This window comes from Schistocerca piceifrons, chromosome 8 (assembly GCF_021461385.2).
Source record: "Schistocerca piceifrons isolate TAMUIC-IGC-003096 chromosome 8, iqSchPice1.1, whole genome shotgun sequence".
Classification (NCBI taxonomy): domain Eukaryota; kingdom Metazoa; phylum Arthropoda; class Insecta; order Orthoptera; family Acrididae; genus Schistocerca; species Schistocerca piceifrons.
In genome coordinates, this window is record NC_060145.1 from 408,311,716 (window position 1) to 408,338,910 (window position 27,195).

At 43.0% G+C, this 27,195-nt stretch overlaps 1 protein-coding gene across 1 annotated transcript in view; it reads right to left on the reverse strand.

Moving 5' to 3' along the window:
- LOC124711797 (protein yellow-like) overlaps positions 1-26,911 on the reverse strand; it is an 82,053-nt gene extending 55,142 nt beyond the window's left edge. The window contains exons 1-2 of the mRNA XM_047242019.1: positions 26,856-26,911; positions 7,044-7,334 (exon numbers count right to left, since the gene is read on the reverse strand). Coding sequence (XP_047097975.1) covers positions 7,044-7,334; positions 26,856-26,871 — 307 coding nt within the window. The 5' untranslated portion in view covers positions 26,872-26,911. The remainder of the gene's footprint in view (positions 1-7,043; positions 7,335-26,855) is intronic.
- Positions 26,912-27,195: the final 284 nt, after the last annotated feature.

Sequence of the window (27,195 nt, forward strand, 5' to 3'; positions counted from 1 at the left end):
AGCTAATATTGCTAACAACAAACGACATTAAAGAAAATACATACTGTGAGGGCAATGTCAAAATTCCCAGACTATTGAATAGGGGTCGACAAGAGGTTTTCGAACTTACACCATACATAGCTCGAACAGCCCGTTTTTGAGCCAAAAATACCCTTTTTGAATCAGAAGAATTACCCCAAAAAATAATACCATATGACATAAGCGTATGAAAATATGCGAAGTATACTACTTTTCGTGTTGAAATGTCACTTATTTCAGATACTGTTCTAATGGTAAATAAAGCGGCATTTAGTTTCTGAACAAGATCCTGAACATGGGCTTTCCACAACAGCTTACTATCTATCCGTACGCCTAGGAACTTGAACTGTTCCGTCTCGCTTATAACATGCCCATTCTGTCTGATTAAAATGTCAGTTCTTGTTGAATTGTGGGTTAGGAACTGTAAAAACTGAGTCTTACTGTGATTTAGCATCAAATTATTTTCCACAAGCCACGAACTTACTTCATGAACTACATTATTTGATAATGTTTCAATATTACACACAAGATCCTTCACTACCAAGGTGGTGTCATCAGCAAACAGAAATATTTTTGAATCACCTGTAATACTAGAAGGCATATCATTTACATAAATAAGGAACAGCAGTGGCCCCAGCACCGACCCTTGGGGAACGCCCCATTTAACAGTGCCCCATTGGGACTGAACATCATTACCACTCTCAATATTGCGGAGGATTACCTTCTGCTTTCTGTTCTTAAAGTAGGAGGCGAACCAATTGTAAGCTACTCCCCTTACTCCATAATGTTCCAACTTCTGCAGTAATATTTTGTGGTCAACACAGTCAAAAGCCTTCGTTAAATCAAAGAAAACACCTAACGTTCTCAACCTTTTATTTAATCCGTCCAAAACCTCACAGAGAAAAGAGAATATAGCATTTTCAGTTGTTAAGCCATTTCTAAAACCAAACTGTACATTTGACAGCAAATTATGTGAATTTAAATGCTGCAGTAACCTTGTATATACAAGCCTCTCGATAACTTTAGCAAACACCGATGGCATAGAAATAGGTCTATAATTGTCAACATTATCCCTGTCTCCCTTTTTATAAAGTGGCTTCACTACCGAGTACTTTAATCGGTCAGGAAACCGACCACTGCTAAAGGAAAAGTTACAGATATGGCTAAGTACTGAGCTAACATACGTGGAACAATACTTCAGTATTCTGCTAGATACCCCGTCATATCCATGAGAGTTCTTGGTCTTTAGTGATTTGATTATTAACTCAATCTCCCTCTTGTCAGTATCATGGAGGAGCATTTCAGGTAACAGTCTCGGAACACTTTTTTCTAAGAGCGCTATATGATTCCCTGTTGGGACTAGGTTTCTATTTAGTTCACCTGCTATATTCAGAAAGTGATTATTAAGTACTGTACATATATGCGACTTATCAGCAACACGGACATCCCCACTACGCACTGATTCTATATCCTCGACCTGTCTCTGCAGACCAGCCACTTCCTTTACGACTGACCATATGGTTTTAATTTTATCCTGAGACTTAGCTATTCTATCTGCATACCACATACTTTTTGCCTTCCTAATAACTTTTTTAAGCACCTTACAATACTGTTTGTAATGGGCTGCTGCATTTAGATTTTGACTGTTTCTAACGTTTTGATATAATTGCCACTTTGTTCTACAAGATATTCTTATCCCTTTAGTCAGCCACCCAGGCTGCCTGTTTGTGCTAGTACCCTGTTTTAAACGTTCTAACGGAAAGCAACTTTCAAAGAGCACGAGAAAAGTCTTGAGGAAAGCATTATATTTATCGTCTACTGTATCAGCACTATAAACATCTTGCCAATCTTGTTCCTTGATAAGGTTTACAAAAGTCTGTACAGCAACTGGATCAGCTTTCCTAAAAAGTTGGTAACTATATTTAACATGTGTTGAAGCACAAAAATCTTTTAGACTTAAAATTTGTGCATCATGATCTGAAAGGCCATTCACCTTTTTGCTAACAGAATGCCCTTCTAATAATGACGAATGAACAAAAATATTGTCTATGGTTGTTCTACTGTTCCCTTGCACTCTCGTTGGAAAGAATACGGTTTGCATAAGATTATATGAATTAAGGAGGTCTACCAGCATCCTTTTCCTTGCACAATCACTTATACAATTAATATTGAAGTCATCACATATAACTAACTTTTTGTATTTCCTATAAAGTGAACCAAGAACCTCCTCTAGCTTTAGCAAAAATGTTGTGAAATCGGAGTCTGGGGATCTATAAATAACAACAGTAAGAAGTTTAGCTCCACTAAATTTAACCACACCTGCACAACATTCAAACACCTTTTCAGTGCAGTACTTTGAAACATCAATTGACTCAAATGGGATACCGTTTTTCACATACATGGCTACTCCCCCACACCGCAAAGAGCTCCTAGAAAAGCTGCCAGCCAACCTGTATCCTGGTAAAGGAAGCCTCTGAATTATCTCCTTATTTAAGAAGTGTTCAGATATACCAATAATTTCAGAGTCAACATCTATAAGCAGTTTACTAACTTTATCTCGAATACCTTGTATATTTTGATGAAATATACTAATTCCCTCATTAATCGGATACCCAAGCTTTGTAGAAAGTGGTTTCTTTGTTAGAGAGACTTCCCTTAAGCAGGAATACCTATCAGCTGACTTCAATCTAAAAAAGGTACAGCTCTAACACCCACAACTACCGGAATTTTCCCATGAGTGATCCCACCACCCCCACCTATGCTGTCACCTATAAGTTTTGCCAACCTCCCCTTCCCATACCTGTTGAGGTGCAGGCCATGTCTAGTGAAACCCGTCCTACTGATAGACTCCACCGACACCACTGAAATGTGACTCATGCCTTCTGTCATCAGCGCACCCCCAAGTCTCATGTTATTACGCCTGACGGCTATATTAAGATGAGGCCGATCGTGACGCTGAAACAGTTCCACGAAATGCACATTCGTGTTGCCAGTCTGAGTGGCTATCTTTTCCAGGTCACCATCTATGTCATACTTCCCATCCCTATCAATACTATTACCAGCCCCACCCACAATCACTACCTGATCCTCTTTAGTAAAATCCCTACATAACCCCCCTATGTTAAAAGTCACCTGAGCCAATCCTGCATTAGGCTTCACAATGCTGGTGACCTGGTACTCACTCCCCAAAACTTCCTGCAACTGCTGGCCTACACCTCTACCATGAGAACTACCTAACAGCAGAACCTTCTTCTTTCTCTTAGACTTTGCAACTGTCCTAGCCACCGTAACTGCTGAGGTCTGCTGCATACTTCCTACATCTACAGCTACTAGAGATTCCTCTCCACTAGACTCTGACAGTTGGTCATATCTATTACAAACACCAATAGTAAAGCTATCTGAAAATCTCCTTCTCCTAACAGATCTCTTGCCAACAGCCAGCTCCCATTCCCCAACCCCCTTCTCCCTCCTCATCCTATCTAGCTCCTCCTGTGCGTTTTTCAACTGCACCTGAAGGGCACAGATCTTACGCTCCTGCTCCTCTATCAACTTACTCTTGCTACATAACCTGCAGTTCCAGGAGAGGATCTCACCAGAATGCCCACTGGCTTCCCCACTGCATTCCCCCCAGTGAAAATAGGCGCTGCTCATGCATGATTGTTTGCATCTCTGGGCGGGTTTAGTGACATCTCTCAACAGCCAAAGGGAGTGTGTCTGTGATACAATATCCACAGTCAACGGCTATCTTCAGGGGTTCTGGGAACCGAGTTGATGCAAAACTTTTTTTGTTGTGTGTACAAGCTGCTCGGCAGGGACAGTGTCGCCTAATCGAACAAGAGACCGATACAAAAACTGGGACGGTAGTGAGGATCGAATCCGAGCTAAAGGCTGAGCAGTCTCGTACGCTTTCATCTACGCTATGAGAACAATTGACACTAACTGTATCTTGGCGGGCCGTTTGAATTTGGACGCGCAATGGCCTGATTGTGTAACTTCAGTACTATTTAACTCAAAAGCGCAACTGATGCTGGCATTTTATTCAAAATTGATACTACAATTGCGTAACCTGCATCATCATATTCCATTGCTGGACAAGAAATACGTGTATATAGTGGTAATGAGTGTGATTCTATTTGTGTATGATTTGATTTCAATCAATGGCATGTTACTTTGTACGACAACAACAATTCGTTGGAGAGAAAGGCATATCGCTACGACGTGAACAGGTCTTCCTGAAACTTTCCGTTGCTGGCATGGTGCAGCCGGCCGAAGTGGCCGAGGGGTTCTAGGCGCTTCAGTCTGGAACCGCGCGCCCGCTATGGTCGCAGTTTCGAATCCTGTTTCGGGCATGGATGTGTGTGATGTCCTTAGTTAGGTTTAAGTAATTCTAAGTTCTAGGGGACTGATGACCTCAGATGTTAAGTCCCAAATGCTCAGAGCCATTTTTGAATCTGGCATGGCGCTTCAGGCTGTCGTTCGCAGATAACGTTCATCTCGGGAAAACGGCCAGGACAGGATGATATAAGTACACGAAAGATTCTGCTAGAAAACAGCGCGTAGATGGGAACCTGGTCATCCTAGAAGGAAGTGTCCGCACTGCAAAAATCAAGCGGCTCCGGAATACGGGAATACCAATTTTAATGTGTTTCTGGGAGGATTCGATTGGCGGATGAGCACACTGCAGCGAGAAGACGTGGTAAAAGCCACTCGTTTGTAGCTCCGAAAACATTATTGGCTGGAGAAGGTACTATGAACAGTGCAATGGTCAAATCATGGGATTGAGAAGGACAACACTTTACGAGAGAGTTCTGTCCAGTTGGAGCCTCAGAGAAGACTACCGGAGACGGAAGCCTATTCTGACGAACGAGTCAAGATACTTCACTAGTCAATGCCGAGCTGAGAGAGTAGCCTTGCCAATGCCAGCCACTACTGCCTTGTCGACCTTTCCGTTGCTGACGACACTGGGGGTCAGCACGATGGTCCGAGTTTCGCGGCACCTGGTCAAGGATGGGAGAGCCACGCTCAGCCCCGGCCGCCGCTGTTGAGTCACTCGTCGTCACGCCGACCACTATCTGCGCCTGCACGACGTGCCGTCGACCAATCTCATAAGGCGGTAGTCTTCAGCCTTAAGTCTCGTTCCACTGTAGATGATAATTCGTAACCTGAACTGCTATTAACAATACTTTTCTTCGCTATAAGGAAATCCCTCTTCCTCTCCTTGAAGATTGCACATTTGCGGTGCGGAAAATAGCAAGACTGACTGGTACCAACAATGGCCAGCTTCATCTTTGCTTTCAATGGGTGAACAACGATCAGCCCTTGAGATGGGTGTCCACGCCACGAATACACAAACTTTTGCCTTTCCTCCAAATTTCATCTGAGAAAACATTATTTGAGTGACTGAGATAAATTTCTGTAGTGAAAGATCACTGCTGAAACCGAAAGTGAAGCATGAAACCAGGATGTAAGTACAGTGCCATTTGTCCTTTGGGTAATGCGAAGCGGTGTGATACGGATGCATCAGTGGTGGCAGTTTGTGTCCACCGTCGACTGATGCTGCAGCCTCCATGAGCCAACACGGCAGTTATTATCAAAACTTAATAATTTGTCGCTTGGACTATCTACAGCGTTGACGCGAGTTATTAAATACATCACTTGGAGAAATACAGCAATTACCTATTGCGGCGTGCTTTCGCACTATCACGGTACTCTACCGCCATTATTGTGATCAAACTCAAGTTAAGTAATTGTTTTTGAGTAGCATCCTGCGAATTAAAGTAGATCACCAGGCGCCCAGTCCATTCAATGTAAACACAGCCCACACCATTATGGAGCAACAACCAGCTTGCACAGAGCCTTCTTGATAACTTGGGTCCACGGCTTCTTGACCATCAATCCTGATGTTGTCTCGATGTTCTCATTACTTCTACTTCTCATTACTTTCTCTCTACTCTCAGTCCATATTCTGTACCCAACAGACTGTTCATTCGGTTCAGCAAATAATGTAATTCTTCTTCAGTTTCCTTGAGGACAGCAGTATCATCATTGATGTCCTTTTGCCTTGAATTTTAGTTCCACTCCTGAACCTTTCCTTTATTTCCGTCATTACGTCGTTCTTGGTCTTCCACTCTTATTATTTCCTCTCGCTCTTGTGCATGTAGCATATTATTCGCGTCTACCTGTAGCTAACCTCAGAATCAGTTCTTACCACCTAAAATCCAGACTGATCTGACCAAGATGATTTTTCAGTCATCTAGGGTCCAACCGATATGATCACAAGCCCGGGAGAAACGCTGCAGGCGATGCCGTGATGTTAGCAAAGGCACCCGTGTCGGCCGTCATCTGCCATAGCCCCCCCCCCCCAAAAAAAAAAGTGTTTCAAATGGCTCTGAGCTCTGAGCACTATGCGACTTAACATCGGAGGTCATGAGTCGCATGAACTTAGAACTACTTAAGCCTGACTACCTAAGGACATCTCAAACATTCATGCCCGAGGCAGGTTTCGAACCTGCGACCGCAGCAGCAGCGCGGTTCCCGACTGAAGCGCCTAGAACCACTCGGCCACAGCGGCCGGTGCCAAAGTCCATTAACGCCATATTTCGCCACACTGTCCTAACGGATCTGCTCCTCGTGCGTCCCACATTGATTTCTGCGGTTATTTCACGCAGTATTGCTTTTCTGTTAACAGTCAACTCTTACGCAAACGCCTCTGCTCTAGGCCTAAAAAGACCGTCGGCCTCTGCATTGTTCATAGTGAGAGGCAATGCCAGAAACTTCGTTTCGTCGATGCACTCTTGACTCTGTGAATCTTGGAATGTCGAATTTCCTAACTATTTCCAAAATGGAACGTTCCATACGTCTAGTTCCAACTACCTTTCCGAGTTCAAAGTCTGTTAATTCCCGTCGCGCGTCCTTAATGACAGCTTAGCCAAGCCACTATCTTTTTATACCTTGTGTATGCCATATTGCCGCCCACCATGACTTTTTCACATCTGTGTAGGACGGCGCAGCGGTTCTCTACGTACCTTGTTGGCGGGCCTCGGTGAGATTGAAGTAGTTGAGCGTGGCGGCGACGCCGTGCCTCCAGCGCGGCACCGTCACGAACATCTTGTCGCCCCAGCGGGCCAGTCCCAGGGGCAGGTTGTTGCCCACCACGTAGCGGCCCGCCTCCACCGCCCGCTGCTGGGACGCCTCGTCCGGCCACGCGAAGGCGGACTCCTTCCACGCGAACTCCTCGCGCATCGCGCCGCTGCCTCCGGCGTCTGCGTCTGTGGCGGTCGCCGCCCCCACCAGCACCACACACAGCAGCACCACCACTGCAAACGGACGCATCACCTATACGTTACTTCCGATTCCCACAGTGGCACTAGAGTACTGAGGTACTAAAGTACACATAGCCTTCACAAAAATATGGAAGCAACAAGACCACAACTCATTACCATTGCCAATAAATACCGGGTGGTCGTACAGTCAGTATAAATTTGAAAACTGAATAAATCGCGGAATAATGTAGATAGAGAGGTACAAATTGACACACAAGCTTGGAATGACATGGGGTTTTATCAGATCCAAAAAAATACAAAAGTTCAAAAAATGTCCGACAGATGACGCTTCATCTGACCAGAATAGCAATAATTGGCATAACAAAGTAAGACAAAGCAAAGATGATGTTCTTTACAGGAAATGCTCAATATGTCCACCATCATTCCTCAAAAATAGCTGCAGTCGAGGAATAATGTTGTGAACAGCACTGTAAAGCGTGTCCGGAGTTATGGTGAGGCATTGGCGTCGGATGTTGTCTTTCAGCATCCCTAGAGATGTCGGTATCACGATACACTTGCGACTTCAGGTAACCCCAAAGCCAATAATCGCACGGACTGAGGTCTGTGGACCTGGGAGGCAAGCATGACGAAAGTGGCGGCTGAGCGCACGATCATCACCAAACGACGCGCGCAAGAGATCTTTCACGCGTCTAGCAATATGGGGTGTTTTTTTTTCTAATAAAACCCCATGTCATTCCAAGCATGTGTGTCAATTTTTACCTCTCTATCTACATTATTCCGCGGTTTATTAAGTTTTCAAATTTATACTGACTTTTTGATCACCCGGGTATATCTTCCACTCTCGGAATGGATAAATGTATGTTCTACATGATTTTTAAGTACACCATTCTTCCTGAGAAATAGTGGCAGGACGATGGAGGTGGATAGCGATCAAGTACGCTTCTCTCGGAAGTAGACCGCAAAGACATCTGGTGAATGTGGTGGTCAGGAGGGATGCGACAATTCGTCCGCAGCTTCACAAAACCAGACCCGGACGATGCGAGCTGTGTAAGGATCTGTTGTCTTGATATGCAGCATCGCCATTCGGGAGCATCGTACCATTGCATGGACTTGATCAACCAAATGGTCACATAATCCTTGTTAATAATGTGACCTAGCAGAGTAACCATTGGACCTATGGAATGCTACACACATCAAAAAAGTTTTGCATCTCCTCTGTTCCGACAGTTGCGAAACCTTTCCAGAAAATTGGAATTGAGACCAACATAAACATCATTTCCTCCCTTTTTATTGCTCATGATAACCACACACTGCATGTTGTGCCTCCATACAGCGAGACCTTCAGAGGTGGTGGTCCAGATTGCTGTACCCACCCATACCTCTCATACCCAGTAGCACGTCCTCTTGCATTGATGCATGCCTGTATTCGTCGTGGCATACAATCCACAACTTCATCAAGGCACTGTTGGTCTAGACTGTTCCACTCCTCAACGACGATTCGGCGTAGATTCCTGAAAGTGGTTGGTGGGTCATGTCATCCATAAACAGCCCTTTTCAATCTATCCCAGGCATGTTCGATAGAGTTCATGTCTGGAGAACACGCTGGCCACTCTAATCGAGTGATGTCGTTATCCTGAAGGAAGTCATTCATAAGATATGCACCATGGGGACGCGAAGGGTCGTCCATGAAGACGAATGCCTCGCCAATATGCTGCCGGTATGGTTACACTATCGGATGGTATTCACGTATCATACAACCGTTACGCACATTCCATGATAACCAGTGGTGTACGTCAGCCCAACATAATGCCAATCCAAAACACCAGTGACCCTCCACCTTCCTGCACTCACTGGACAGGGTGTGTAAGACGTTCAGCCAGTCCCGGTTGCCTCCAAACACGTCTCCGACGATTGTCTGGTTTAAGGCATATGCGACACTCATCGGTGAAGAGAACGTGATGCCAATTCTGAGCATGTTGTTGGGCTCATATGTACCGCGCTGCATGGTGTTGTGGTTGGAAAGATGGACGTCGGTAGTGGTTGCGCATCATGCAGCCTACTGTGCACAGTTTTAGTTGTAAGACGACGTCCTGTGGCTGTACGAAAAGCATTATTCAACATGGTGGCGTTGCTGTCAGGGCTCCTCAGAGCCATAATCTGTAGGTGGCGGTCATCCACTGCAGTAGTAGCCCTTGGGCGGCCTCAGTGAGTCATGTCATTTATAGTTCCCGTCTCTCTATATCTCCTCTGTGTCCAAACAACATCGCTTTGTTGACTGGCGACTCCATGGATCAATAAAATTAGAAGGAAGCTCAGCCAACGATCGGCCAACGCTGACTTACCTTCTAACATCGCTTTGGTTCACTCCTAGACGCCTGGACACTTCCCTTGTTGAGAGCCGTTCCTGGCACAAAGTAACAATGCGGACGTGATCGAACAGCGGTATCGACCTAGGCATGGTTGAACTGCAGACAACACGAACCGTGTACCTCCTTCCTCGTAGAATGACTGCAACAGATCGGCTGTCGCACCCCCTCCGTCTAATAGGCGCTACTCATGCATGGTTGTTTACGTCTTTCGGAGAGTTTAGTTACATCTCCGAATAGTCAAAGGGACTGTGTCTGCGGTACAACATCCACAGTCAACGTCTATCTTCAGGAGCTCTGCAAACCGTGGTGATGCAAAACTTTTTTTGATGTGTGTGTGATATGGCTGACCTAAATATCACCGGACACCCGCCTTAATCCACTCTTGGGACGTAAGCGTGGCCACAAATTCGAAATAGTGTGAAACAAGACTGATCCAGCCCAATGACATCTCGGTCAAAAATTGGAAACAGTATCAATCAAGACTCATCCGACTACATAACATCTTCCACTGCTTCACTGTCCAGCTTTTATGGCCTCTGCACCACTTTCTGCCGTCACGGGCATTTGTACCATTGATGAGTGGTTTTGGAATTCCACCTCGCCTTGCAGTTTCTGCTCGTGGACCTCCCTTCGCGTTGCTTTGGTGCCGACTTGGTTCGTGAGTGCGACGTTAATTTCGGCAGTGACTTTTGGAGCTGTCGTCCCCTTATTTTTCGTCATAACCCGCTTCAAAGACCGTCTGTCACGATCACTCAAAGCACGCTTTCGTGGGCGTTCTGGCTTAGCGCAATGATGTTTTGCCGCTTTCCTTGCATGCGGTATAAACCTTCGATAGACGCCGCTTGAAACACCAATCCTTTAGGCTTCCTTGCTTACGGAAGATCTCATCATACGAGCACCAACCATTAGCCCAGGTTTGAATGCACGTAGCTCTTACATACTGTACTCACAACTACGCAGGAGACTTTTCTGACCGCGAGTGACTCTTCCAACGTATTGACGACACTGCGAAGTTAGTTAGTTACATGTACAATGGATCATTTTGCACGATAGTTCGCAATGATGTGGAACGAGTCATGATACATTCACGTCGCAAATTAATTTGTACATCCTGTTACATTCTGAACATTTCTAATTTTTTATTTACAAAAAGAAAATAGATATACGGATGAGACTTCGTAATTTCTAGCCACCATCTTTCACACATTAGAATAATAGAAATTCTTCACGGGGTAGAAGGACTTGTCAAGGAGAAACGTTCTCAATTTCTTACCAAATTTTACTTTGCTGTCTATTAGACATTTTATAACACTCGCTAAATGATCAAAAATATTTGCTGCAGCATTATGTACCACTTTTTATGCTTAAGACAACCTTAATGTGGCTTAATGAATGTCATTTTGCCTTTTTGTATTGTAATTATGCACCTCATTTTTCCTCTTGAACTGTACTGCATTATTTACAACAAAGTTAATCAGGGAATAAATATACTGTGAAGCAGTAGTCAGAACGCCCAACTCCTTAACAGATATCGACAAGATGATCATGGGAGAGCACCGCATATTATTCTCACAGAACGTTTTTGCTCAATCGATACTTTCTTTCCTAAAGATGAGTTACTCCAGAACATTATACCATCTGACATTATTGAATTAAAATGTGTAAAATATACTGATTTGCCTTTCCCCAAGATTTGCAATGATTGTAAGCACAAATGGGCTGACCTAAGTTGTTTTAGGAGTTGGAAGATGTGTTTTCTCCAGTTTAAATTCCCACCAATATGGACCCTAAGAATTTTGAAGTTTCCATCCTACTTACTATTTCCTCACCATATGTTACTCTTGTCATTGGTGTAATGCCTCTAGATGTGCAGAACTGAATATTTAAAATTGAGGGTAAGACCATTTGCAAAAAAACAGTCAATTATACTTTTAAGAACTTTGTTTGCCATTTCTTCTGTTTCTGCATGTACGCTTGGATTCATTACAATACTAGTGTCATCTGCAAAAATAACTAATTCTGCTTGTTGTGTACTAATCGGAAGATCATTTATATACGAGGGTTGGAACTTAAATAGTGGCAACTATTTATTTACAGCTCGTACAAAGTAGATATGTATTTCAAAGTTTTATTAACCTTCAAAGTAGACACTTGCATTGTGTATAACCCGTTCCCAGTGATGTGGAAGTCGAATTATACTCTTAGCAGTGCCAGTTGTGTTCGAGCGGCGCGGTCTATTGCTCGACGAATTTGTACCAGCTCTGAAGCGAATGCCTTGAAATGTTTCCTTCACTTTAAAAATCGAGTTGAACTCACGAGGGCTTAAGTCAGGGGAATGCAGTAGATGGTATAGCACTTAACAGCCCCATCAGTCAAACAAATCAGTAACATCTTGCACTGTATGTGCTTGAGCATTGTCAATGTGTCATTGCTTCTGTCTCTATGCTGTTCATTTTTGGAACACAACCTGCGACCAACTTACCGGCCGTCAAAGCCTACATTGTATGGTCAGCAAAGGTTCTTTGTCCATGTTGAATTTGAACTAATGACAACATAACCACAATAGACCTGCTGTGGTTAACCAGTAAGAAGGATAGAGAAATTATGTGTTAACCTCTGGTTACCGCTTGGAACGCGGGTTCCAGGCACGACGAGTTCTCTGGCCCTGAGTTTCAGCTATCAGTGACGTGATTCCGTTCCTACTCTTTCTCGGACTTCGTTCCGATGCTGTAAAGCAACATCTTCTGAGCGCCTTGACTGGCTAATGATTTCACAAACCGATCTGGCCGAGCGCATTTGTATTCTGAAATTTTCTTTTTTGTTCATGAAAGTTCATAGCTTAAAGTTCAACGATCCCCGAAGAATGCCTTCACCCTGCCTGTCCTGAAAAAGGTCGCTTCTGCACCAGTACACTTTCTTGTTATATTTTACTTTTATTTGACATTTTTGGATTATGTATCCATTCCTTTGGCTCAACCGCAATACGTCAATGTTTACCATTCGTTAGTGTGACACCTTTACCAGGTAGGACTAATAGAAGAACATGTGTCCAAGAAGTACCTGACCCACAGTTTAAAACAATTTGTGATGTGTTGGAGTACTTACATATAAAAAACCATGTACCGAGAGGATCTGTTTGTGCTCTATTTTGATTTACACAGAGATACACAGATCTCCATGTCCTCCTTGACATGCCGTAGAGCTTCTCCGGCTTCCTCAATTTTACTGCTCAATTCATCCTTAGTATTTTGGCAGCGTTGAGGCAAATTGCCTTGATTATTCCCCTTAGTGAGTTGTCTGGCGTGGTATCGTGATGACATCCCAGCCCGTATCATAACACGAAGTGGGTTCCTATTCAACTTTTGTGTGTAATGGAGACTTTTCTGTAGACCAGAAAACCTTATACTCTCTGCGTGAACTGAGATATGTTGCACAGTCGTCAGAAAATAATATTCTTGAGAGAGACATGGTATTTGCAAATTGCACTGACAACTCACTGCTCCGCCAATCAGTACAATACGTTCAAAAAATGGTTGTTGCTGCGACATTTCTTATTCTTCATATCAATAGCTCCTGGGTATCAAGCATGAGAACAACTGTGGTGTTTGGCTGGAACGCTTAAATCACTTTAAAAATTGTGAGAACCGCTAGTCTAGCTAGCTCTTTCAGTAACAAAAGGCATGCCATGCACATTGCAATAATTCACAGGCTGCTGATGTAAATTTTAGATAAACGTTATCACTATCTTCTCTAATCGATTACAGTTTCGACAATGTGCGATTATTAAAATAGGTAAGAAGGCTTCCACTTTATGGCATTAAACTGTTGACAGACATGGAGTAGTACTGGTGACAGTTACAACACGGGGTACATTAAAAGACTGGTCGATCAGCTGTATCAAACTGTCTCCGCAGAACCAGTACGCCGTATACAGTTTCGTGTTGGTGTTTGCATGGAGCAATTCCAGATGATGACTTTATGTAATTTCAAAGTGAATATAAATGTAAATAGCTTAAGAAACTTTCATTCGGCATTTCTGGTGGCTTCTTTTTGATACATTTTCGTCGCTCCAGCGATTGAAGACCCGATTTTTTTTTAAGATGAGTGTTAATTGGGGCGTCTAACAACGGCTGTTGCCAAAGAATGTTTGGAAGAGGACGTATCCAACGTCAACTCTCTCGAAGTTCACAGCGGATCCATAATCTAAGCGAGAAACAGAAGGTTGTAATTTTATACTTCTATCACAGACACATACGGCGAGTCTTGACATGGGGGAAACCTCGTCAGAGAGGTCCGCCGCATGAGGGTCTTGAGAAGAGATTCCAGTGGCAGTTTCCCGTTGTCTTCCACTGATGATGATGAAACGATGATGAGGACAACACAACACCCAGACCCTTAGAGGAAAAAATCTCCGACCCAGCCGGGAATCGAACCCGGGCCCCTTGGCGTGACATTCCGTCACGCTGACCACTTGTTTTTTTCGTTGTTTATCGTTGTGTTTGGTCGTTGCGGGCGTCACATGACATCCGTTCATGTTCGTTGTTGATTCTTTCACTCAGTTTTTTATTACAGATGCCAACCAGCTCTCTGACCGAACACGCTGAGCTATCGTGTCGGCATCACTGAGCTATCGGGGTGGACATCACAGACACTTGATAGACGTTATTTTCGCACGGCAACATCTAAGAAGCTTGAGTAGAGCAGTTTCATCTGAAACGAAGCGATAGCCATTTGAGTTGTGATGAGGACATTGCATATGGACAAATGAATGCTGTGCGTTGTATGTTGCAGTGATCACATCGTTATGGTTACACTTTCACTTGGATGTTGAGAGAAAACTGGTAGATTGGTGTACGCCCTCTTGTTCTTTTCTAAAACCTAAAGTAATAGCATGAAAGACGTACTGCAAGGGATCTTACTGCTTCAGACAAAATACATCCAAAATACAGGTACTTGTTTTGTAGCCTAAGTACCGCTTCAACTCTTGTAGCGTACATCTATGACTATCATTCATCATATTTTAAAGGAGATGCCTAGTCGCTGAAAACACTTTTCTCTATTTCGTGCTATTCTCTTTATTTCTGGAAAATTTTGACACAGTTATCTCCATAGACGTCTAATATTTTCTTTCTTGCCTGGCCCCTCGCCCGCCATTGGTTATCTTTCCCAAAATGCCGTTATGGCCCAAAGCCCAATTGTAAATGCGTGAGAGGAAGGAGTAAAAGAAAGAAAAATAAGGGCAACGACTTCATTGATGGATGAGTGTGTCAGTCTCAACAGCAGAGAAAGTGGAAAAAAATTTCTTACCAGTGATGGAAGCGGTGCCACAAGTATCGCCAACACGCGGAAGACACCGGCTATCAAACTTAATTGTGACATAATCTTAATCGGCGCGGTCGGGATAGCTTGAATGGTAGTAAACTGCAATGTTGAACGCAACGCGACACCACCACGTTGTTTCCGAACTACAGCAACCACGGAGAGTGCAGATCTTTCACCGTGTGATTTATTTCCATTTCCCTTTCCAAAAGCGATAAAAAATATTCATCAGCATTCTTTACAGTCTCCATAAGTGGATTCGTCTGCCTTGGAAGTGTTCGTGAACGACCTTTAGTAACAAGACATGCCGTGTATCCTCCAGTAGTAGGTTTCAAATAATGTACCGGTGCTTGTAAGTTCGAGATGACTGCTTTCAGGAGACAAAGTTTTTAACGATTGGCATTGCTTCTAATAACTTTCAGTAAATTCACTTCACTGACAATGCCATTCCGACCATAGTGGTTTGCTGTATCTAAACGAGGCTCCCACAAGTCTGTCCCTTAGAGTAATTAATGAGTGTTGTAGTAGGACATTCATTAGTTGCCGGTGTTTGCCGTAAAGAGCTATCGGGCGCAACCATCTACGAGCGCCTGGCGTGCGCCTCTGAACGTGACCAAGGTGTGGCAGGAGCGTCCTTGAGAATTCGCCGTCCGCTCTCCCTTTCGCTTTAGCTTGATCGACATGAAATGAGCGCCCGGCGAATCTAAATGTACATTCAAGGTCGTAATTATAGCCACGCACAGGAAAGAATGTCACCCCACGGTCAGGTTTAACAGCATTCTAAGTCAAAAACAACTGCTACGCTTTCCCAAGAACGTTACGCTACTTTAGTAACATGGTTGAGCTCCTACAGCCACTGTAAACATCTGCTTCAGTATTTGTGGTGCTCCTCTTCAGCGTTGTTACGAGAAGCAGCGTCTTTATTCACCATTTCTTTACTCAAACATTGAGCTGTTGAGAAGCAACAGCGAGAGTCTAAAATAATCAACTTAACTGTATAAACACTAAAGTTTAGGGGGAAGAAATAAAAATTCGTTTAATGAATGCATTATAGTTCCGTCAGAGATGACAAATGGTTTGGGCAATCACATCAATAGAGTGGATAGTGTCTTCAAAAAAGATAAAATAAACATCAATAAAAATAAAGAAAATGATAGTGAAGTCAAATCAACTGAGACGATGTTGAGGGAATTATGTTAGGAAATAAGGCAATTAATTTGTTTGCAAGTTTTTCTTGCAGAATATTAAAATAACTACTAGTGCCGTAGGGAACAGGATATAAAATGTAAATAGGCAACAGCAAGTAAAGCTTTGCTGAAAAGAGATGTAGCAGGTTGACATAATTGAACTGACGGTGTTTCGATTACTGTAGTGCGGGCTGTATACATTGCAAAATTATGAATATTCATTAATCGGTGTTATTGCGGAGTATGCCGGAAAAAATAATAGCTCCACTTTATGTGTGTGTGAAATCTTATGGGACTTAACTGCTAAGGTCATCAGTCCCTAAGCTTACACACTACTTAAGCTAAATTATCCTAAGGACAAACACACACACACACACACACACACACACACACACACACACACACACACACACGTCCGAGGGAGGACTCGAACCTCCGCCGGGACCAGCCGCACAGTCCATGACTGCAGCGCCTTAGACCGCTCGGTCCACTTTATGTCATGAAGTCAAAAAAATATGACGCTGTAAGCATTCAGAATGTCAAAAGTCTCCTTTGACGTCAGTATGTTCTGGATGCCTTGTTCGAAACGTAAAACAGGTCTCAGTGTGCAAATAGAAAATTCATGTGCAACGTGTGAAAAGAAGTTTTCTTGCTAATTATTACAGTTTTTTTATCTCTACCAACATGGACAATGCTTTGACAAAACGACTAATTAAATATCTTGTATGGAGTGTCCTACAGTATGGTGCTGAAATGTGGGCACTGAGGAAGAAAGGCAAGGATCGCTGCAGACTTTTGAAATGTGGACACGGCTGACGATAGTAGGAATAAGTTCGATAGAAAGAGTGAAAAACGAAGAGGCACTCAGAAGAGTGGGAGAGCAAACAAATTACTGGATTTGATGAAAATGAGGAAAAGAAAGTGGATGAGGCAAATAAAAGAAGGGAGGGCCTTATAAAGACAGTCTTAGAGAGATATATGGAAGGGGAGGTGAGGGAGGAAGAGATTTTATATCCCGGATGATGTGACGGACGGCAGCGCATAGAGTGGCATTAAGAAGGAAGCAACGGATGGCAGGAAATGCAGACACAAAGTACCTGCTAATTTAGCGGAAAACTGATGATTACAGTTAATACATAGCTGCTGCAAAAATCGGTCACTATAAGAAATTTACAATTTAGTTACTCTCACGATCTGTGACGGGAGAACCCCCGCCTGTGCATGTTAATTACCGTCCGTAACAATCCTACGCCACCTAGCAATATTTAGAAAAAGTAGCACGTGAAGTTTTATTAGCGGTTTCTTTCGCAGATGAGCTGCAATTTCTCGTGGTATTCCCAAAACGGTACTCTACGCTTTCACTGCAACTGTCGTTGCATAATCATACCTTTTTCCCGCGCACTGTCGCTCCTCGTAAGTGCATGATGAAACTTGTACGGGTCTCATATGTTCAAGTCCGTAATTAACAGATGCTAAAATTTTATAGTCTAAAGTATTTCGTTTAACAGCGTAGCGCCTGCGACAATAACTTAAATGGATTTATGGAAGCCAAAACACTGCCGTGAGTAAGACACGGATCTGCAAGTCCATTATTTTGTTGTTCGTTTATTAATTTCTGCAGTGGAGTAGAACCTTTCAGTTCTCGTTCAAATGGTTCAAATGGCTCTAAGTATTATGGGACTTAACAACTGAGGTCATCAGTCCCCTGGACTTAGAACTACTTAAACCTAACTAACCTAAGGACATCGCACACATCCATGCCCGAGGCAGGATTCTAACCTGCGACTGCAGCAGCAGTGCGGTTCCAGACCTAAACGCCTAGAACCGCTCGGCCACAGAGGCCGGCTCAGTTCTCGTAAAATGGTTCCTGTGTTGACCATTCATTAAAATAATGTATCATACTGGTCTGCTGCAGGTCTGCACTACCTCGTAGAAGGTATCTGGACACCCCTCTGTGTTGTGGCATTGACAACCAGATATCACTAGGTGCAGACAGGCCAATATAAAAGACGGGCAGTTTTGTGTTATAAGCAGAGAAATAGTAACAGTATAGTAGGTCGGTCAGAAGAAGTCAGTGATTTCGAACGTGGACTAGCCATTCGATGTCACCTGAGAAACAGATCCATCACTGACATTTCAATTATTCTAAAGCTGCCCATCGTGAGTGTTGGTGGAACGCGAAGGAACACCCACATATAAGCGGAGACCAGGCAGACCTCATATGCTTACATATTGGGATCGTCGAGCATTGCGGATGGTAGTTGTAAAAAATCGCATGAAATAAGCACAAGAGATCACTCCTGAGTTGCAAAGCGGTACCAGCAGTTCAGGTACCACAATGACTGTGCATAGGGAGTTAAAAGACTTGGCGTAGAATGGTCGAACAGCTTCTCATAAGCTACATATTTCTGTTGTCAGTGTTAAAAGACGCCACTGGACAATTGAAAACGAGTGCTTTGGAATGATGAATCATACTATAGCCTGCAGCAATCCGGTGGAAGGGCTTGAGTTTGGTGAATACCTGGAGAACGTTACCTGTCGTCATGTGTAGTGCCAACAGTGAAGTACGGAGGAAGTGGTGTTACGTTATGGGAGGTGTTTTACGTGTTAGAGGTGTGATTTCTGTTATTGTGCTGAACAAAACGCTAAATGCGGACGGATGTGAACAGTTTGGAGACGATTACCGTTTGTATCAGCGTGACAGCGCACTCTAAGCAACGTCTGTGAGGCAAAGGTTTGGTCTGTAAGGGACTGAGCTGCCAGAGTCACGACCTGAACCCAACAGAGAACCTTTGAGATGATTTAGAACGTTGTCAGAGCTCTAGACCCCAGCGTCCAACATCACTACTTGCTCTGGTTTCGACCCCTGGGCTACCGTTCCTCTACAAACATTCTACAAACACCTCATTGGCTGTCTCCCCAGCAGAGTTCAAGCCATCATAAAGACGAAGGGTTCACACACCCCAAACAATGCCCACATATGTATGTCCGGATACTTTTGATCAGCCAAGATATTCACCTACCCTGAGCAGTGTGTTCACATAGTTGAGCCACTGAATCACAGGCTGTAATTGTTAGGGCACGACACACATTCGAGAGAGGAGTCCAGATCTCCGTCCGCCCATCTAGATGTAGGTTCTCCGTCGTTATCCCGTTTCTTGTACATTGACGAAACAATACAGGAACTTAAAAATAGTTTTGAAAGATGAATAAAACTGAAAAGGAGCAGATACTAAACCTGAGGTACGCAGACATTGTCTTCCTGATCAGTTTAAGAATGACTTAAAATATATGTTTTAAGGACTGGACAAGATACATAGCACAGAATATGACTTAAGGGTAAATAAAAGAAAGGCGAAGTCATGAGAGGAATGAAGAGTTGTAAAAGCAGAATAAAGACTTGTTTAACATCAAAACGGACGAAGTGGATCAATTCTACCACACTATGTAATCAAAAGTATCCTTACATCTATTAGTAATTCTACCGCATTTCTTCTCTATGACGATTCGAACGCTCCTGGTTACACTTTCTATTAGGTGTCTGAATGTCTATGGGGGGAAGGGGGGGGGGGGGATGGCAGACAGTTCTTCCTCATGACCCGAAGTCAGAGATGGCATTGGTGTCGGAGGCTGGAGTCTGGAGTGAAGTCGGCGTTCAAACTCATCCTAAAGCTGTTCCACTGGACTCAAATCGGAACTCTGGGCATGCCAGTCCTTTTAATTATTGCTATGCCCCACAAACTAATGCTTCACAGATGCTGCTTTATGACAGGGTGCGTTGTTAAGCAGATACAAGCAGTCGTCTCCTCCAAACTGTACGCATTACACAATGCTGTCAACTATGTTCACAGCTTTACAAATTTAGCGTTCTCTCAAGAGCAATGAAGGGTCCACATTCTTACCTCGAAAAACACTTCACCATTGGTACTACACATGGTGACAGGTAACGCTCTCTGGGCATTCTCAAAAGCCAAACACTCCCGTCATTTCCACAGAGTGTAGAGCGGTGCTTCACTCCAAATCACTCGTTTCCAGCGCTCTTTGCGCCACATCAAGTGTTGTTTAGCATTGACTACAGAAATGCATGACTTACGAGAAGCTGCTCGACCGTTTCACACCAGTGTTTTTAAATCCCTACGCACAGTCACTGTACTAGTCGGACTGCTGATACCAGTTTGTGAATCACGAGTGATTCCTCCCTCTGATTTTATGCAATTTTTTACTACCGCCCTTCGCAATGTTCGATGGTCCCTGTCCCTCACAATATGTATGTCTTGTCGTGGTTTATCTCTGGTTGTTCCTTTGCGTTTCCACTTCACAGTCACATCACCAATAGTGGACTTGGGCAGCTTTTGAAGTGTTTAAATGTCAACGGTGTATCTGTTACTGAGGTGACATCTAATGACTAGTCCACATTGGAAATCATTGAGCTCTCCTGAGCGACCCATTCCGCTGTCACAGCTTCTCTACTGACGACAGAGTACTTCCCGTCTCCTTTCACACCGGCTGGTCCGCTTCTCGTGACATCTGGTGGTCAGTTCTGCAATACACAGCGAAATACTGATACTTTTTATCAGATAGTGTATCTAGGAACCGCAAGTAAGCCATAAACTTTTAATTATCATCTGAAAAAAATAAGTTACGTATTTTTTTGTTTTTTGTTGGTTTTTTTAATTGTTTTGCAAGTAAATATCTGCAGTCTCGCTATACATTGAAATCTTCGCGCCTCAGTGACATATCGCCGCTAGAGCAGCCAAAATTAAATGCCGCAACAATCTATGCTGAACTTATTAAAAATTTTTTCTGGACGTACTGCAGCGTCATTTTAAAAATACTTAAATTGCTAAAAATACTATAAAAATAACTGACGTTTCGGTCTTGTTGCCTTCATCAGGGTCTGGACTATGACGCTCCAACGAAGCCGACACGTCAGTTATTTTAGCATTTTCAGCATTTTACGTGTTTTATAAGAGGAAGGAATAGTACACTCAAGAGGATTTTAGTGAGAATGACACTGACCGCAGAAACCTATGCATTTTGAAATACATTTTGTGTTGGTGAAAATATGCAACAATGCACCAACAAATATCACTGTGGCTTAGGTGACGCAGGAGCATCCCGCGTGGTAATGCATGTCTGAATGACGAAGAACGAAGTGTCAGACCATTTGTCGGTGAAGAGCCATGAATAAAAAGAGAGACTGAGGCCCAGGTATCACAGTCGACGTGACCAAATATTAAAATCAGTAACGAATTAGTTTTCAGCCTACTGCACGTGAGAAAGATTGCCTCTCATTGGGGTCCGCCAGTGCGCACACCCCCAATACATTCTGCAATGGTTATCAAATTTTGGTACATTACCCACTTTCTCCTGCTATTGCGTCCTATGCCTTCTTCCTCTTTCCACAGACGAAAAAAGCTTCCTTCAAAGGCCTTTTCGAAATGCCGACGAGATCAGTTTCGTGGAGGAGCGTTTCCTGCACACCCAAAATGCAGATTTCTACAACCTAGATCTCCGCCAAGTTATCCATCGATGGGAAAATTTTGTCGCACTGAAGGAACATTGCACACATGGAATATTTCTAACACGGTCACCAAGTTTCAAGGTCAAGGCTTTATTTTTTTTCAAAGTGATACAACATTATGACCGCTGTGTGTAATATCACACAAGGTGGCTTTAACTACCATTCCACTGCGTTCATTCCTTAGCACACGCATCATGTTACACAGGCCTTCTTTAAATATGACACAAGCGGAAGACAGAATCCGAATTTCGTGAACCGATTTTAGCTGTCAGGTTTAAATGTGAGGCCGGAATCGATTTCGCTAGCTCGATGAAACGCCGGTTTCCGGAACGCCTGTTGTTCTATGTTAGTGATGCATGTAAATCAACTGTCCGTTTCGTCAGCGCAATATTTTAATTAAGCAGAGAGTATGGTGTCTTTATGAAGTCAGTGAACGCGTAAGGAGGAGAAAGCGAAGGAACACACTGTGCAAGAAGACATGTTTAAAAATCGTAATACAGCAATTAATGCGTTCGAAACTGTTTTATTAACCTGACTAAATTACGTGCGTTGCAGGAAAAAAGGATGGATTGATCAATGATCGAAGATTGTTGTACCCCAGGTTTTGGGGATTTAGAATGGCTAGAAAACTCCTGAATCAGTAAAAGCACACCCATATTCCTGCGCCCAAAATTAGCAAATGGTTTATGGGTATTCACTGTACGAGAGTAAATGTCATTAACAGAGATAGTGGATATATGAGTTACAAATTAGCCAGCTGTTCAGTTCACGATTATTGCCAATCAGTTCAATTAATGCAGAAAATATATCATAGTGAACAAATGACAAATAAAAAGAAATGTATAATTTTCTTCTCACTTAACACCTTCACTCCAAGTAAAATCGCTTCGTCCACGGTAATTAACGATTTTAAAAGGAAGTAGAACGCTGGATACCCAAGCAAGTTTCAAAAAAATGACTCTGAGCACTATGGGACTTAACTGCTGACGTCATCAGTCCCCTAGAAATTAGAACTACTTAAACCTAACTAACCTAAGGACATAACAAACATCCATGCCCGAGGCAGGATTCGAACCTGCAACCGTAGCGGTCGCGCGGTTCCAGACTGTAGCGCCTAGAACCGCTCGGCCACCCCTCAAGCAAGTTTCAATTACGGTAGAATGTTTGTATGAGGAGCGATTATCGACTGTGTAAGAAGAGCTCGGACAACTACAGTCGAGTTTCCAGAATCGTAATCGGAGTGCTTACATGACCAACCAGTCGTGGTTCTGGGCTACGTGTTTATGAAAACCAGACACATACGTCCGCAGCTCGTGGTCGTGCGGTGGCGTTCTCGCTTCCCACGCCCGGGTTCCCGGGTTCGATTCCCGGCGGGGTCAGGGATTTTCCCTGCCTCGTGATGACTGGGTGTTGTGTGATGTCCTTAGGTTAGTTAGGTTTAAGTAGTTCTAAGTTCTAGGGGACTGATGACCATAGATATTAAGTCCCATAGTGCTCAGAGCCTTTTGAACCATTTTTTGAACCAGATACATAAAGGTAGCAGCAGACACTAAGCACTTTACTGAGATAGATAGAGCAATGGTTCAGGAACTTGTTCCGCAGATGGGAAGAATGGGGTTTAACTTCCACGTGGTTTCCCTAAATCACTTAAGAATACTGGAATGTTTCCTTAGAAAAGCTACTACCTATTTTCTGCGCTCCCTCCTCATGCAGTAGGTGCTTGTTTTCCTGATCTCGTTGTCAAAGCAATGTTAAGACGTTAATCATCCTCCTTTACCTTCACAAGCATTGCGTCCAGCTTACATTTGTTTGGACTACAACATCTCATAGAAAAACATGATTCATATGTGTCAAAGAAGAAGGCACATAATAATACCCCTCTGCGTACTCTTTCTGTCTGTCAATAGATGATTGTGCGGCATCTAATGTTATAAAGAAAATACTCAATTGCGCTTGCCAAGTGTAAGTTGATAGTTTTTCAAATATTTGTCTTTATCACATAGTGATTAGCGTGCAGGCAGGTCAAAAGCTGCTTCGTGAACGATTATTCCAAGCAGAATGAGAACTAATATGTCATTAATATATTAAAAGTGTGCTAACGCCTACACAATGTGCGAGAGGTAATAAATAAAGAGTCGCGAAACGAGGACTATGAAAGTACTTTTCGGTGAAAAGAACATTAGAGGACTGAAAGTAGAAGTAGGTGGGGAACATTGTAGAGGAGATGAAGATTAAAACATCTGAAAAAGGTTACTAAGGATGTAGAGATGAACGAAGGATGAGGAGATGAATAGATTAACGCAAAATATTACTTGGTGGCGTTTTGACTGTCAGACTAGTCTAAACAAGTAGGGTTCGATTCCTGCTTGGTACGCAGATCTTCTGTCAGTCATCGTGACTTTCACCTCTAATAATGCTGTGAGAATGTGAAAAATTTAGTTATTCGAGAAAAAGTATCGGTTCCGCCATGAATAACTGGGTAAGCCAATCAACGGTCAGAAAAAGGCAAGGGCACATCACTACCAATAGGATAATACATGGTAAGACACTGTATTCAAATTCTTATTGACACTATTACTTTGAGCATATTGGTTACATTGAGAAGGGGATTCAAATGCACAAAGTAGAGCGGACTTAACAGGTATAAAATACGGGGTACGGAAGATTATCTGCAACATATACAGGAACGTAACCGAAGTTATAACAGCCGAAGATCATGTAGCAGTAGTTGAGTAGGGAGTGAGACACAGTTAAGGGTTATCCCTGATGTTATTCGATATGGACATTGTGTGGGAAACCGAGGACAAATTGAGAAAGGGAATTAAAGATCACGGAAAATAAATAAAAACTTTGCGGTTTGGCAGTGACATTGCACTTCTCACAAAGACTTCAAAGTACTTGGAAAAGCAGCTGAACGCACTGTACAGTGCCTTGAAAAGAGATTATAAAACTAACGTAAAAAAAGTAATACCAGCGTAATGGAGTGCAGTTATTCTAAATCAGGGGACTACGAGCGATTTTGATAGAGAAATAAGACGCTCAAGGTAGCAGATAAGTTTTGCTCTTTGGGCTCCAAAATGAAAGTGACGATCGCCGAGGTAGAGCAGATTTAAAATGCAAACTGAGAATAGCAAGCAAATCGTTTTTTAAGAGACACTTGTTAACATCGGATGTAAGCGTAAATGTTTGGATTTTTCGTTCTGAAGTTATCCGTTTGGAGTGTAGGCTTGTACGGAAATTAAAGGTGGACGATAAACTGTTCGGACAATAAGAGAAAGTTTTGTCCTAAAGATTAGATGGTTAGATCGGATAAGTAATGAGGTTCAAAATGGCTCAAATGGCTTAACATCTGAGGTCATCAATCCCCTAGAACTTAAAACTACTTAAACCTAACATAAGAATATCCATGCCCGAGGCAGGATTCGAACCTGTGACCGTAGCGATAGTGCGGTTCCAGATTGAAGCGCCTAGAACCGCTCGGCCACAACGGCCGGCAAGTAACGAGGAAGCACTGGGTCAAACTGAGGAGAAAAGCAACTTATGGCACAACTTGACTGAAAGAAGCGTTCAGCTGATAGGAGATATCATGAGGCATCAAAAAATCGTGGAAAAGTTTTCGATGGCGTTAAGCCACAATCATACAATACTTTTTAAAGGAGTAAACCGCCATTTGACTGCGTATTATTATATTTATCTTTTGTATTATCCAGATTTCGGCTTTTATGCCATTATCAAGTACAATGTTACAAGTTGTTAGAGCATTATTAAATTATATTGTAATATCTCTTTATATTCAATGAATTATTCTGATACAATTCTACCCTTGAATGACGTTTACTAATTTTCTGTCTTCATACTCGCAGAATCCATGCGCAAAGTAGTTTCATACAATAGCTATGCCATGAGCGCATAATTATTCTTTGTAGTACTCTCTCTGGTGGTTGTTAGAAAAAAGCTTCCGAGATTGTCTTCGTGCCGATTAGCCTGAGCATTGTTTGAAAAACTGTAATCTGAATATTGAGATTTATGACAAAAGATAAGTGATACGAAATTGTACGATTAAAAGGGAAATAAATAAATATATATATATATATATATTGCTCCTTCATACAAACGGTGTGTAACAATTTACATTATTTGACATTTGAGAATTAATGATATTCATCGATATATTGTGTAGTTGTTAATCAGAAGGAAACTTCCGAAAGACTGGACACGAACCTGCATTTAATAATCCAAGAGCTCCATTACTTCTTCGGAAGGTTAGACTTCATCAAAGACATATATCCGCTTGATCTGAGGTCTCCCGACTGATTATACAACGCTACCAAAAATACGAGGCTTTTTTTTTTATACAGATTAGCAGACTGCCGCAAAGCACGAGCCTCCAGAGAAGAAGAATTATCGCCTGATTTCATTCTAACAAGTAAATTTCTGAATCATTTTGAGTGACTGAGTTATGACTGTGTTTCCTATTATGAATGATTGATTGCTCGAACGAATTGAGAACTACATAACTACATAATTACATAGATAGGAGGAAAAATTACAATATCTATTAAGGTAGTCCAAAGCAGGTAACAAGGCCAGCATATGTCTATGAGATGTGCCAGCGTTTTTTACCTGCTTTGGATCGTCATAACAGACATGACTTAATAATGGTTCAAATGGCTCTGAGCACAATGGGACTTAACATCTGAGGTCATTACTCCCGTAGTACTTAGAGCTACTGAAACCTAACTAACCTAAGGACGTCAGACACATCCATGCCCGAGTCAGGATTCGAACCTGCGACAGTAGCGGTCGCGCGGATCCAGACTGAAACGCCTAGAACCGCTCGGCCACAACGGCCGGCCCACTTAATAGTGGTCTAATACCTTTTGAATTGTACTTTATAATGGCATAAAAGCCGAAATCTGGATAGTACAAAAGATAAATATAACAGTACACAGTCAAATGGCGGTTTACTCTTTAAAAGAATCGTTTGATAATGAAGAGAAGTTTGTTGGTGGAGAGGTAAGGGTTGACACGATTAAAAATTGTAGAGGGAAACCAGAGCTTAATGAAAGTAAGGTGAAGAGCCTCGGAAAGGACAGAGCTGTGTGAGGCCAGTCTCCGGACTGCAGAGGACGTGCTGAGACGCGCTGGAACTCACCTGGAGAAAGCGCCATGGCGAGGACCGCGGCGTGAGTGCGCCTGGCGGAGGCGGTCGGCTTTTGTAGCTCTGCGGCCGTCTGCCCCTCCAGCGTCCGCAGAACGGCGCCGCACAGCGTTGATTGGCCAGCACAGTCCCGCAGCTCGCACCGCTGCGAATTCTGCTCGCGGCTTTCCGGGACACTACCTTCACCTCCGTGTCGGCACAGATGTACGGGGGTTCGACAAAAGTGTGGAGACACCGCGAAAAATGCATACTTGAACATACACTACTGGCCCTTAAAATTGCTACACCAAGAAGGAATGCAGATGATAAACGGGTATTCATTGGAGAAATATAT